General features: G+C 45.0%; 3 protein-coding genes across 3 annotated transcripts; all 3 read right to left on the reverse strand.

Annotated features, from left to right (window-relative positions):
• Positions 1–311: 311 nt before the first annotated feature.
• LOC147962949 (uncharacterized) lies at positions 312–3,573 on the reverse strand. Its single transcript, XM_087529412.1, has 3 exons — positions 3,559–3,573; positions 806–3,521; positions 312–724 (listed from the first exon to the last, which is right to left on the reverse strand). The coding sequence occupies exons 1-3, from the start codon at positions 3,559–3,561 to the stop codon at positions 312–314; spliced, it is 3,132 nt and encodes a 1,043-aa protein (XP_087385538.1). The 5' UTR covers positions 3,562–3,573.
• A 1,556-nt stretch (positions 3,574–5,129) lies between these two features.
• Positions 5,130–8,391, reverse strand: LOC147962950 (uncharacterized). The gene is made up of 3 exons (XM_087529413.1): positions 8,377–8,391; positions 5,624–8,339; positions 5,130–5,542 (listed from the first exon to the last, which is right to left on the reverse strand). The coding sequence occupies exons 1-3, from the start codon at positions 8,377–8,379 to the stop codon at positions 5,130–5,132; spliced, it is 3,132 nt and encodes a 1,043-aa protein (XP_087385539.1). The 5' UTR covers positions 8,380–8,391.
• A 1,553-nt stretch (positions 8,392–9,944) lies between these two features.
• Positions 9,945–13,206, reverse strand: LOC147962951 (uncharacterized). The gene is made up of 3 exons (XM_087529414.1): positions 13,192–13,206; positions 10,439–13,154; positions 9,945–10,357 (listed from the first exon to the last, which is right to left on the reverse strand). Exons 1-3 carry the CDS (start codon positions 13,192–13,194, stop codon positions 9,945–9,947), a joined length of 3,132 nt encoding a protein of 1,043 aa, XP_087385540.1. The 5' UTR covers positions 13,195–13,206.
• Positions 13,207–13,780: the final 574 nt, after the last annotated feature.

A 13,780-nucleotide genomic window follows, 5' to 3' on the forward strand; every position in this document is an offset into this window, starting at 1 on the left:
CATCGCTATCCTTATAGTAATACAAACAATAAATTCGGATCATTGCTTGGAAAAAAATTAGAATAAGAAAATAGACAAAAAGGAACTTCTCAAACTCTCTACAGTCTGAAGCATGAAGTAATAATATAGCCTGCATGTGTACAATTCTGAAATAGTGGAAGAACAATTACACTGCTTGATTTCTGAACTCCCTACAACCTTCTCTAATGCTATTATTACAGAACCCCATGGTTGTGCATTTTTTAAATAAAATTGTAGGGCAACATAGCATCGAGAACAATTACTAAGTGAAACGATGGGTAATTTTATTATTATGCAGGATCATGTCGATGCTCGGTCGAGGCTTCTCTTTCTGCTCCATGCTCCCTTGTAAACTGAAGGTATGCATCTCTGATTGTGTGCATCTCCACCACTGCATCTCTCGTCAATGCTCGTTCTCGAGGTTGTTGCTTTGAGCAGGATATACCAAGCCTCAAGACCGAGACCAAGCACTGCTGGATCCTAATACTTGTAGTGCTATCATGTCGTCCATTGTGCAGCCACATTGTGGGGTCAGCTATCTCCAAGGTTCTGTCTGGAAGAGCATCCTCAACAAACCTGTGCAGATCCAATGAATCTCTAAATGTGTCTTCTGTTGGGCTCCTTCCTGTAAACATCTCGAGCAGCAATATGCCAAGACTATAAATGTCACCGGCTGTTGAGACTGTAGAACATTCTCCGTACTCTGCAATTACGCAATGTCTTGTGGTTAACATGCCATATTCTACTGAAAAGTAAAATAGAAAGTTAGAAAAGTTTCCGTCACCTGGAGCAACATAGCCTATGGAACCTCTAATTCCAGTTGAGCTATATGAAGTTTGCACCCCTTCTCTTGTATTTTCTTGAAGGATCTTTGATATGCCAAAGTCTCCAACTCGTGCGCTCATATCTTCAGCAAGAAGAATGTTGCTTGGCTTAAGATCACAATGTATTACCAATGGTTGACAGTGGTTGTGCAGATATTCTACTGCATCCACAACATTCACAGCCATATCTAGCCTCTGGGCAAGGCTTAGCGTGTTGTTTGCAGTGGGCTCTTGAGACTGATGAAGCCAACCATCCAAGTTACCATTGGGCATGAACTCATAAATCAATGCCTTGAACTCTTGACCTTGGTGGTTGACGCTTGAACAAGAAGTAATGATCTTAATGAGACAACGGTGTCGTATTCTTCTCATGGCCTCACATTCAACCTCAAAACTCTTGGAATACCTAGATTGACCAAGGTTAAACACCTTGATAGCCAATGCTCTTTCTTCAGTGTCCAAAACACACTTATACACTGCACCATAACTTCCTCTCCCAAGCAAGTTGGCTTCTGAAAATTCATTAGTTCCCCTCAATAATGCAACATATGAGATTCTCTTGTGATGATGATCACCAACTAAATTTTGTGCTAATGTCTTGTGGCCTGGGTTGAGATTCTTGCAGAGTGCCCAAACAAGAAGAATAACTGAAAGTGTGAAAAAGATTGCTCCAGTTGTCGCTAGTAAAATTACAAGAGACTTTGGCATCTTTATTTTGTTCTTGCTCGTAGGGCATGGAGCCAAATGAAGTAGAGGTGTACCACCACACAAATTGATGTTCCCGGCAATCGCTGCGTAAGTGATGTTTCTGAAAACACCTTCAATTGGCACCTCACCTTGCAAATTGTTGAAGGATACATCCAGTTCTGACAATGATGTCAAATTCTGTAGAACTATTGGGATCGGTCCTGAAAAGTTGTTGTGTGCTAGGTACAACCCATCCAGATTTCTAATATTGGCAAGAGCATGAGGAATATTACCAGAGAACTTATTCATGGTCAGGTTTAGTACACTGAGCCCCTTAATATTTGTCAGTGCTCGAGGTATGCTTCCCTCAAACAAATTACTGTCTAATGATAGCCATTCCAACACAATGCAATTCTGAATACTGTTGGGTATCTTGCCAGACAATCGGTTTCCTGACAGAGTAAGTCGATTAAGGTTTATCAAGCTACCAACTTCACCAGGAATTGGTCCAGAAAAGGAATTGTACGACAAGTCCAAATACCAGGAAAGGTTGGGTAATTTTAAAATCACTCTTGGTATTGAGCCGTTAAGATGGTAATTCTTTGCCAAATCAACTACGAAGAGGTTTCTCAAATTTCCCAAGCTTACTGGAATTGGCCCCTCCAAGTTGTTGTTACGTGCATTAACGATAATCAAACGTGAAAGGTTTCCTAGCATGGGCGGTATGAGGCCAGACAATCTATTGGTGTACAGGCTTAGATCGATCAAGTTCTCCAGCTTGCCAATGCTTTCTGGAATCACTCCAGATATGGAAGTATTTGCAATCATAAGCCTTTTGAGACCGACCAAATTGCCGATGTCTGTAGGAATAACCCCAGAGACCCCATTGTGTGCTATATATAAGTCATGGAGAGTCATTGAGAGATTCACAATTGAACCCGATAGCCGTCCTCCAAAAGAATTTGTGCCGAGTACCAATTGCTCCAGTCGGCTACAGTTTGCCAAAGAAGTGATGAATTCCCACCCTTTGTGGTCATTTGCTTCAAGTTTATTTTCAGCCAAGTTTAGTAATTGGAGAGCTCCGTGCCTCCCCAATGTTGGAGGCACATACCCACTAAATCTATTTAAAGCGAGACTAAGATGTCTGAGATTAGACATATTGGAAAGTGATGAAGGGAGGACCCCAGTGAAGTGATTAGAATTTAAGTTGAGAAATTCCAACTTGGGGAAATTGTTACCGATATCATCTGGAATGCTTCCGTCTAGCATATTAATTCCTACAAACAAGAATTCCAGCGATGACCAGTTGTAGAGAGAAGTTGGAAGCATACCAGTGAGGAGGTTTCCAACTAGATTGAAATACTGCATGCTCTCGATGGTACCGAGACCTGGAGGGATGGAGCTAGTGAGTTGGTTACGGGAGAGGTCGAGTATCTCTAGATAGGACAGATTGGCCAGCGACGCTGGGATGGGCCCTATGAAGTGGTTGTTTCTCAACGTGATCAGTACCAAGTTTGTGAGCTTCTCACCGAGCTCAGCCGGGATGCGCCCACCAAGTGTGTTGTTGTCCAGTCTGATTTCAGTCAGGCTAACACATGAGGTTAGGTTTGCCGGCAACGTACCCGAGAAGGAGTTGTCGTCTAAGTAAAGTCTCTGCAGGCGGCGGAGGCGGCCTAGGCTGGCCGGAATGTCCCCGTGAAGAGAGTTAAAGCTCAGGTCGAGCGTCCGCAGGAACGTTAGGTTCCCGATGGCCGGGGAGAGTGCTCCGGCGAGCCCAGCGCCAGTCAATCTCAGCGCCACCACCCGCGCCGGCCTGCGGTTGCAGGTCACGCCTTCCCAGCTGCAGAAGCCGCCGCTGGTGTTCCAGGAGGCCAGCAGCGAGCTGCGAGGGCTGAGCTGTGCTTTGAAAGCAAGCAGCGCGGCCTCATCGTCAGCGCTCGTACCAATGATCAACATGATGGCAACAAGTGAGTGTAGCAAGCTCATGGCTATGCGATGACGACCCATATTGTTGTGTCCCTCGTTGCATGCGCTCTTGGTTTGGTTTGCAAGTAGCATTTGCGTATGTGTTTCATATATATGCTAGCTTAGCTTAACTGGTCTAGTAATATTTCTGTCCGTCGTCAGCATAGCACTCAAATGCCCGCCTTGATTCAGAGTTTGCCATCTGTCAGCAACACAAAGGCTGTTACGTACCATGCAGAGATATGCATATGATATGTCGGCGCGAGACTTGATCGTTTCAAAAGGTTGGTATCACCAGAAGTCAGTCAGTGCAGTCTTACAGTGTATGATGGCCAATACTAGTTTACAATGAGTCGGTCATAGGAGTCCTTGATGGTGATGGGCACCATTGCGGTCCGGGATAAAATAAAAATATTACTACTGGCCGGCCCTGATGGGCATGTTGCACTTGATATACGTAAGGAGGTGAACAGCAAGACAGGATGATGATGTACGATATTGCCGGCCGCTCCTCTCTTCGTCTCCTTTGTTGTGCCGCGGGCAACATATCATCATCAATGTCTGCCGGAGACAAGAGATGGATGCACGAGTTAAGGAAGACCAGTCCACGGACATGGATGCGGGAGCATCGTTATTCAACACTGCTCGGATACGTTTTAACCCGCTTTTGATCTAACACGACAAATTTCATGCAAACCGGCCAATATTCATCAAAGTTCGTATAAAAAATAGCACAAATTATCCATACATCTTTCCCTAATAATAATAAAGGACGGACTGACTTTATTAGATTCATCGTTGTGGCATTTTTATAAAAAAACCACTCATAAATTACGTATTCAACCCATAATGCTATTTTAAGTCTGTAGAGAAAACGTTCCGTGGGTGAGCCTCGGCCATACGATGGAGAAGAAATACACACGAGCGAGCAGAATTGTAAAAGAAAAAAAACACAGGCACACACGAGCACGAGGGCTCGCCTTCGATGCGTACAGGTACGCCGCCACCGCCTCCGCACGCGGCCTCTCCGGCCATCCGATGCTCAGAGTACGGCGGGGTGTTGACTGTAATGTCTCTAGTCTAGCACTCCTGCACGTACTCGTGCATGCCCACGTTGTAGCACCACCTCGCGGACCTCGCGCCTCATGTAACTGCGCTCGGCGCCCCCTCTGTAACCCGGCTATATTAGCGTGAGTAATACACTCGAGAGCACCCAAGGTGCATTCTCTCATTCCTCTCCTCGTCTACACTTCTATATGCTCACAGACAAACAGGAGGTGCGCATCTAAAACTTGTCAAATATTGTGTCTACATTTTCAGGCATCGCTATCCTTATAGTAATACAAACAATAAATTCGGATCATTGCTTGGAAAAAAATTAGAATAAGAAAATAGACAAAAAGGAACTTCTCAAACTCTCTACAGTCTGAAGCATGAAGTAATAATATAGCCTGCATGTGTACAATTCTGAAATAGTGGAAGAACAATTACACTGCTTGATTTCTGAACTCCCTACAACCTTCTCTAATGCTATTATTACAGAACCCCATGGTTGTGCATTTTTTAAATGAAATTGTAGGGCAACATAGCATCGAGAACAATTACTAAGTGAAACGATGGGTAATTTTATTATTATGCAGGATCATGTCGATGCTCGGTCGAGGCTTCTCTTTCTGCTCCATGCTCCCTTGTAAACTGAAGGTATGCATCTCTGATTGTGTGCATCTCCACCACTGCATCTCTCGTCAATGCTCGTTCTCGAGGTTGTTGCTTTGAGCAGGATATACCAAGCCTCAAGACCGAGACCAAGCACTGCTGGATCCTAATACTTGTAGTGCTATCATGTCGTCCATTGTGCAGCCACATTGTGGGGTCAGCTATCTCCAAGGTTCTGTCTGGAAGAGCATCCTCAACAAACCTGTGCAGATCCAATGAATCTCTAAATGTGTCTTCTGTTGGGCTCCTTCCTGTAAACATCTCGAGCAGCAATATGCCAAGACTATAAATGTCACCGGCTGTTGAGACTGTAGAACATTCTCCGTACTCTGCAATTATGCAATGTCTTGTGGTTAACATGCCATATTCTACTGAAAAGTAAAATAGAAAGTTAGAAAAGTTTCCGTCACCTGGAGCAACATAGCCTATGGAACCTCTAATTCCAGTTGAGCTATATGAAGTTTGCACCCCTTCTCTTGTATTTTCTTGAAGGATCTTTGATATGCCAAAGTCTCCAACTCGTGCGCTCATATCTTCAGCAAGAAGAATGTTGCTTGGCTTAAGATCACAATGTATTACCAATGGTTGACAGTGGTTGTGCAGATATTCTACTGCATCCACAACATTCACAGCCATATCTAGCCTCTGGGCAAGGCTTAGCGTGTTGTTTGCAGTGGGCTCTTGAGACTGATGAAGCCAACCATCCAAGTTACCATTGGGCATGAACTCATAAATCAATGCCTTGAACTCTTGACCTTGGTGGTTGACGCTTGAACAAGAAGTAATGATCTTAATGAGATAACGGTGTCGTATTCTTCTCATGGCCTCACATTCAACCTCAAAACTCTTGGAATACCTAGATTGACCAAGGATAAACACCTTGATAGCCAATGCTCTTTCTTCAGTGTCCAAAACACACTTATACACTGCACCATAACTTCCTCTCCCAAGCAAGTTGGCTTCTGAAAATTCATTAGTTCCCCTCAATAATGCAACATATGAGATTCTCTTGTGATGATGATCACCAACTAAATTTTGTGCTAATGTCTTGTGGCCTGGGTTGAGATTCTTGCAGAGTGCCCAAACAAGAAGAATAACTGAAAGTGTGAAAAAGATTGCTCCAGTTGTCGCTAGTAAAATTACAAGAGACTTTGGCATCTTTATTTTGTTCTTGCTCGTGGGGCATGGAGCCAAATGAAGTAGAGGTGTACCACCACACAAATTGATGTTCCCGGCAATCGCTGCGTAAGTGATGTTTCTGAAAACACCTTCAATTGGCACCTCACCTTGCAAATTGTTGAAGGATACATCCAGTTCTGACAATGATGTCAAATTCTGTAGAACTATTGGGATCGGTCCTGAAAAGTTGTTGTGTGCTAGGTACAACCCATCCAGATTTCTAATATTGGCAAGAGCATGAGGAATATTACCAGAGAACTTATTCATGGTCAGGTTTAGTACACTGAGCCCCTTAATATTTGTCAGTGCTCGAGGTATGCTTCCCTCAAACAAATTACTGTCTAATGATAGCCATTCCAACACAATGCAAAACTGAATACTGTTGGGTATCTTGCCAGACAATCGGTTTCCTGACAGAGTAAGTCGATTAAGGTTTATCAAGCTACCAACTTCACCAGGAATTGGTCCAGAAAAGGAATTGTACGACAAGTCCAAACACCAGGAAAGGTTGGGTAATTTTAAAATCACTCTTGGTATTGAGCCGTTAAGATGGTAATTCTTTGACAAATCAACTACAAAGAGGTTTCTCAAATTTCCCAAGCTTACTGGAATTGGCCCCTCCAAGTTGTTGTTACGTGCATTAACGATAATCAAACGTGAAAGGTTTCCTAGCATGGGCGGTATGAGGCCAGACAATCTATTGGTGTACAGGCTTAGATCGATCAAGTTCTCCAGCTTGCCAATGCTTTCTGGAATCACTCCAGATATGGAAGTATTTGCAATCATAAGCCTTTTGAGACCGACCAAATTGCCGATGTCTGTAGGAATAACCCCAGAGACCCCATTGTGTGCTATATATAAGTCATGGAGAGTCATTGAGAGATTCACAATTGAACCCGGTAGCCGTCCTCCAAAAGAATTTGTGCCGAGTACCAATTGCTCCAGTCGGCTACAGTTTGCCAAAGAAGTGATGAATTCCCACCCTTTGTGGTCATTTGCTTCAAGTTTATTTTCAGCCAAGTTTAGTAATTGGAGAGCTCCGTGCCTCCCCAATGTTGGAGGCACATACCCACTAAATCTATTTAAAGCGAGACTAAGATGTCTGAGATTAGACATATTGGAAAGTGATGAAGGGAGGACCCCAGTGAAGTGATTAGAATTTAAGTTGAGAAATTCCAACTTGGGGAAATTGTTACCGATATCATCTGGAATGCTTCCGTCTAGCATATTAATTCCTACAAACAAGAATTCCAGCGATGACCAGTTGTAGAGAGAAGTTGGAAGCATACCAGTGAGGAGGTTTCCAACTAGATTGAAATACTGCATGCTCTCGATGGTACCGAGACCTGGAGGGATGGAGCTAGTGAGTTGGTTACGGGAGAGGTCGAGTATCTCTAGATAGGACAGATTGGCCAGCGACGCTGGGATGGGCCCTATGAAGTGGTTGTTTCTCAACGTGATCAGTACCAAGTTTGTGAGCTTCTCACCGAGCTCAGCCGGGATGCGCCCACCAAGTGTGTTGTTGTCCAGTCTGATTTCAGTCAGGCTAACACATGAGGTTAGGTTTGCCGGCAACGTACCCGAGAAGGAGTTGTCGTCTAAGTAAAGTCTCTGCAGGCGGCGGAGGCGGCCTAGGCTGGCCGGAATGTCCCCGTGAAGAGAGTTAAAGCTCAGGTCGAGCGTCCGCAGGAACGTTAGGTTCCCGATGGCCGGGGAGAGTGCTCTGGCGAGCCCAGCGCCAGTCAATCTCAGCGCCACCACCCGCGCCGGCCTGCGGTTGCAGGTCACGCCTTCCCAGCTGCAGAAGCCGCCGCTGGTGTTCCAGGAGGCCAGCAGCGAGCTGCGAGGGCTGAGCTGTGCTTTGAAAGCAAGCAGCGCGGCCTCATCGTCAGCGCTCGTACCAATGATCAACATGATGGCAACAAGTGAGTGTAGCAAGCTCATGGCTATGCGATGACGACCCATATTGTTGTGTCCCTCGTTGCATGCGCTCTTGGTTTGGTTTGCAAGTAGCATTTGCGTATGTGTTTCATATATATGCTAGCTTAGCTTAACTGGTCTAGTAATATTTCTGTCCGTCGTCAGCATAGCACTCAAATGCCCGCCTTGATTCAGAGTTTGCCATCTGTCAGCAACACAAAGGCTGTTACGTACCATGCAGAGATATGCATATGATATGTCGGCGCGAGACTTGATCGTTTCAAAAGGTTGGTATCACCAGAAGTCAGTCAGTGCAGTCTTACAGTGTATGATGGCCAATACTAGTTTACAATGAGTCGGTCATAGGAGTCCTTGATGGTGATGGGCACCATTGCGGTCCGGGATAAAATAAAAATATTACTACTGGCCGGCCCTGATGGGCATGTTGCACTTGATATACGTAAGGAGGTGAACAGCAAGACAGGATGATGATGTACGATATTGCCGGCCGCTCCTCTCTTCGTCTCCTTTGTTGTGCCGCGGGCAACATATCATCATCAATGTCTGCCGGAGACAAGAGATGGATGCACGAGTTAAGGAAGACCAGTCCACGGACATGGATGCGGGAGCATCGTTATTCAACACTGCTCGGATACGTTTTAACCCGCTTTTGATCTAACACGACAAATTTCATGCAAACCGGCCAATATTCATCATAGTTCGTATAAAAAATAGCACAAATTATCCATACATCTTTCCCTAATAATAATAAAGGACGGACTGACTTTATTAGATTCATCGTCGTGGCATTTTTATAAAAAAACCACTCATAAATTACGTATTCAACCCATAATGCTATTTTAAGTCTGTAGAGAAAACGTTCCGTGGGTGAGCCTCGGCCATACGATGGAGAAGAAATACACACGAGCGAGCAGAATTGTAAAAGAAAAACACAGGCACACACGAGCACGAGGGCTCGCCTTCGATGCGTACAGGTACGCCGCCACCGCCTCCGCACGCGGCCTCTCCGGCCACCCGATGCTCAGAGTACGGCGGGGTGTTGACTGTAATGTCTCTAGTCTAGCACTCCTGCACGTACTCGTGCATGCCCACGTTGTAGCACCACCTCGCGGACCTCGCGCCTCATGTAACTGCGCTCGGCGCCCCCTCTGTAACCCGGCTATATTAGCGTGAGTAATACACTCGAGAGCACCCAAGGTGCATTCTCTCATTCCTCTCCTCGTCTACACTTCTATATGCTCACAGACAAACAGGAGGTGCGCATCTAAAACTTGTCAAATATTGTGTCTACATTTTCAGGCATCGCTATCCTTATAGTAATACAAACAATAAATTCGGATCATTGCTTGGAAAAAAATTAGAATAAGAAAATAGACAAAAAGGAACTTCTCAAACTCTCTACAGTCTGAAGCATGAAGTAATAATATAGCCTGCATGTGTACAATTCTGAAATAGTGGAAGAACAATTACACTGCTTGATTTCTGAACTCCCTACAACCTTCTCTAATGCTATTATTACAGAACCCCATGGTTGTGCATTTTTTAAATAAAATTGTAGGGCAACATAGCATCGAGAACAATTACTAAGTGAAACGATGGGTAATTTTATTATTATGCAGGATCATGTCGATGCTCGGTCGAGGCTTCTCTTTCTGCTCCATGCTCCCTTGTAAACTGAAGGTATGCATCTCTGATTGTGTGCATCTCCACCACTGCATCTCTCGTCAATGCTCGTTCTCGAGGTTGTTGCTTTGAGCAGGATATACCAAGTCTCAAGACCGAGACCAAGCACTGCTGGATCCTAATACTTGTAGTGCTATCATGTCGTCCATTGTGCAGCCACATTGTGGGGTCAGCTATCTCCAAGGTTCTGTCTGGAAGAGCATCCTCAACAAACCTGTGCAGATCCAATGAATCTCTAAATGTGTCTTCTGTTGGGCTCCTTCCTGTAAACATCTCGAGCAGCAATATGCCAAGACTATAAATGTCACCGGCTGTTGAGACTGTAGAACATTCTTCGTACTCTGCAATTATGCAATGTCTTGTGGTTAACATGCCATATTCTACTGAAAAGTAAAATAGAAAGTTAGAAAAGTTTCCGTCACCTGGAGCAACATAGCCTATGGAACCTCTAATTCCAGTTGAGCTATATGAAGTTTGCACCCCTTCTCTTGTATTTTCTTGAAGGATCTTTGATATGCCAAAGTCTCCAACTCGTGCGCTCATATCTTCAGCAAGAAGAATGTTGCTTGGCTTAAGATCACAATGTATTACCAATGGTTGACAGTGGTTGTGCAGATATTCTACTGCATCCACAACATTCACAGCCATATCTAGCCTCTGGGCAAGGCTTAGCGTGTTGTTTGCAGTGGGCTCTTGAGACTGATGAAGCCAACCATCCAAGTTACCATTGGGCATGAACTCATAAATCAATGCCTTGAACTCTTGACCTTGGTGGTTGACGCTTGAACAAGAAGTAATGATCTTAATGAGACAACGGTGTCGTATTCTCCTCATGGCCTCACACTCAACCTCAAAACTCTTGGAATACCTAGATTGACCAAGGTTAAACACCTTGATAGCCAATGCTCTTTCTTCAGTGTCCAAAACACACTTATACACTGCACCATAACTTCCTCTCCCAAGCAAGTTGGCTTCTGAAAATTCATTAGTTCCCCTCAATAATGCAACATATGAGATTCTCTTGTGATGATGATCACCAACTAAATTTTGTGCTAATGTCTTGTGGCCTGGGTTGAGATTCTTGCAGAGTGCCCAAACAAGAAGAATAACTGAAAGTGTGAAAAAGATTGCTCCAGTTGTCGCTAGTAAAATTACAAGAGACTTTGGCATCTTTATTTTGTTCTTGCTCGTAGGGCATGGAGCCAAATGAAGTAGAGGTGTACCACCACACAAATTGATGTTCCCGGCAATCGCTGCGTAAGTGATGTTTCTGAAAACACCTTCAATTGGCACCTCACCTTGCAAATTGTTGAAGGATACATCCAGTTCTGACAATGATGTCAAATTCTGTAGAACTATTGGGATCGGTCCTGAAAAGTTGTTGTGTGCTAGGTACAACCCATCCAGATTTCTAATATTGGCAAGAGCATGAGGAATATTACCAGAGAACTTATTCATGGTCAGGTTTAGTACACTGAGCCCCTTAATATTTGTCAGTGCTCGAGGTATGCTTCCCTCAAACAAATTACTGTCTAATGATAGCCATTCCAACACAATGCAATTCTGAATACTGTTGGGTATCTTGCCAGACAATCGGTTTCCTGACAGAGTAAGTCGATTAAGGTTTATCAAGCTACCAACTTCACCAGGAATAGGTCCAGAAAAGGAATTGTACGACAAGTCCAAACACCAGGAAAGGTTGGGTAATTTTAAAATCACTCTTGGTATTGAGCCGTTAAGATGGTAATTCTTTGCCAAATCAACTACGAAGAGGTTTCTCAAATTTCCCAAGCTTACTGGAATTGGCCCCTCCAAGTTGTTGTTACGTGCATTAACGATAATCAAACGTGAAAGGTTTCCTAGCATGGGCGGTATGAGGCCAGACAATCTATTGGTGTACAGGCTTAGATCGATCAAGTTCTCCAGCTTGCCAATGCTTTCTGGAATCACTCCAGATATGGAAGTATTTGCAATCATAAGCCTTCTGAGACCGACCAAATTGCCGATGTCTGTAGGAATAACCCCAGAGATCCCATTGTGTGCTATATATAAGTCATGGAGAGTCATTGAGAGATTCACAATTGAACCCGGTAGCTGTCCTCCAAAAGAATTTGTGCCGAGTTCCAATTGCTCCAGTCGGCTACAGTTTGCCAAAGAAGTGATGAATTCCCACCCTTTGTGGTCATTTGCTTCAAGTTTATTTTCAGCCAAGTTTAGTAATGGGAGAGCTCCCTGCCTCCCCAATGTTGGAGGCACATACCCACTAAATCTATTTAAAGCGAGACAAAGATGTCTGAGATTAGACATATTGGAAAGTGATGAAGGGAGGACCCCAGTGAAGTGATTAGAATTTAAGTTGAGAAATTCCAACTTGGGGAAATTGTTACCGATATCATCTGGAATGCTTCCGTCTAGCATATTAATTCCTACAAACAAGAATTCGAGCGATGACCAGTTGTAGAGAGAAGTTGGCAGCATACCAGTGAGGAGGTTTCCAACTAGTTTGAAATACTTCATGCTCTCGATGGTACCGAGACCTGGAGGGATCGAGCTAGTGAGTTGGTTACCGGAGAGGTCGAGTATCTCTAGATAGGACAGATTGGCCAGCGACGCTGGGATGGGCCCTATGAAGTGGTTGTTTCTCAACGTGATCAGTACCAAGTTTGTGAACATCTCACCGAGATCAGCCGGGATGCGCCCACCAAGTGTGTTGTTGTCCAGTCTGATTTCAGTCAGGCTAACACATGAGGTTAGGTTTGCCGGCAACGTACCCGAGAAGGAGTTGTCGTCTAAGTAAAGTCTCTGCAGGCGGCGGAGGCGGCCTAGGCTGGCCGGAGTGTCCCCGTGAAGAGAGTTAAAGCTCAGGTCGAGCGTCCGCAGGAACGTTAGGTTCCCGATGGCCGGGGAGAGTGCTCCGGCGAGCCCAGCGCCAGTCAATCTCAGCGCCACCACCTGCGCCGGCCTGCGGTTGCAGGTCACGCCTTCCCAGCTGCAGAAGCCGCCGCTGGTGTTCCAGGAGGCCAGCAGCGAGCTGCGAGGGCCGAGCTGTGCTTTGAAAGCAAGCAGCGCGGCCTCATCGTCAGCGCTCGTACCAATGATCAACATGATGGCAACAAGTGAGTGTAGCAAGCTCATGGCTATGCGATGACGACCCATATTGTTGTGTCCCTCGTTGCATGCGCTCTTGGTTTGGTTTGCAAGTAGCATTTGCGTATGTGTTTCATATATATGCTAGCTTAGCTTAACTGGTCTAGTAATATTTCTGTCCGTCGTCAGCATAGCACTCAAATGCCCGCCTTGATTCAGAGTTTGCCATCTGTCAGCAACACAAAGGCTGTTACGTACCATGCAGAGATATGCATATGATATGTCGGCGCGAGACTTGATCGTTTCAAAAGGTTGGTATCACCAGAAGTCAGTCAGTGCAGTCTTACAGTGTATGATGGCCAATACTAGTTTACAATGAGTCGGTCATAGGAGTCCTTGATGGTGATGGGCACCATTGCGGTCCGGGATAAAATAAAAATATTACTACTGGCCGGCCCTGATGGGCATGTTGCACTTGATATACGTAAGGAGGTGAACAGCAAGACAGGATGATGATGTACGATATTGCCGGCCGCTCCTCTCTTCGTCTCCTTTGTTGTGCCGCGGGCAACATATCATCATCAATGTCTGCCGGAGACAAGAGATGGATGCACGAGTTAAGGAAGACCAGTCCACGGACATGGATGCGGGAGCATCGTTATTCAACACTGCTCGGA

Source organism: Triticum urartu, chromosome 6A (genome assembly GCF_056163025.1).
Source record: "Triticum urartu cultivar PI428250 chromosome 6A, HENAU_Tu73, whole genome shotgun sequence".
In the NCBI taxonomy this organism is placed as follows: Eukaryota; Viridiplantae; Streptophyta; class Magnoliopsida; order Poales; family Poaceae; genus Triticum; species Triticum urartu.

Excerpts from the sequence above, each read along its gene's own strand:
- LOC147962949 (XM_087529412.1), bottom strand. Across the intron at positions 725-805 it reads CATAGGCTATGTTGCTCCAG|AGTACGGAGAATGTTCTACA; the intron begins GTGACGGAAACT and ends GCGTAATTGCAG.
- LOC147962950 (XM_087529413.1), bottom strand. Across the intron at positions 5,543-5,623 it reads CATAGGCTATGTTGCTCCAG|AGTACGGAGAATGTTCTACA; the intron begins GTGACGGAAACT and ends GCATAATTGCAG.
- LOC147962951 (XM_087529414.1), bottom strand. Across the intron at positions 10,358-10,438 it reads CATAGGCTATGTTGCTCCAG|AGTACGAAGAATGTTCTACA; the intron begins GTGACGGAAACT and ends GCATAATTGCAG.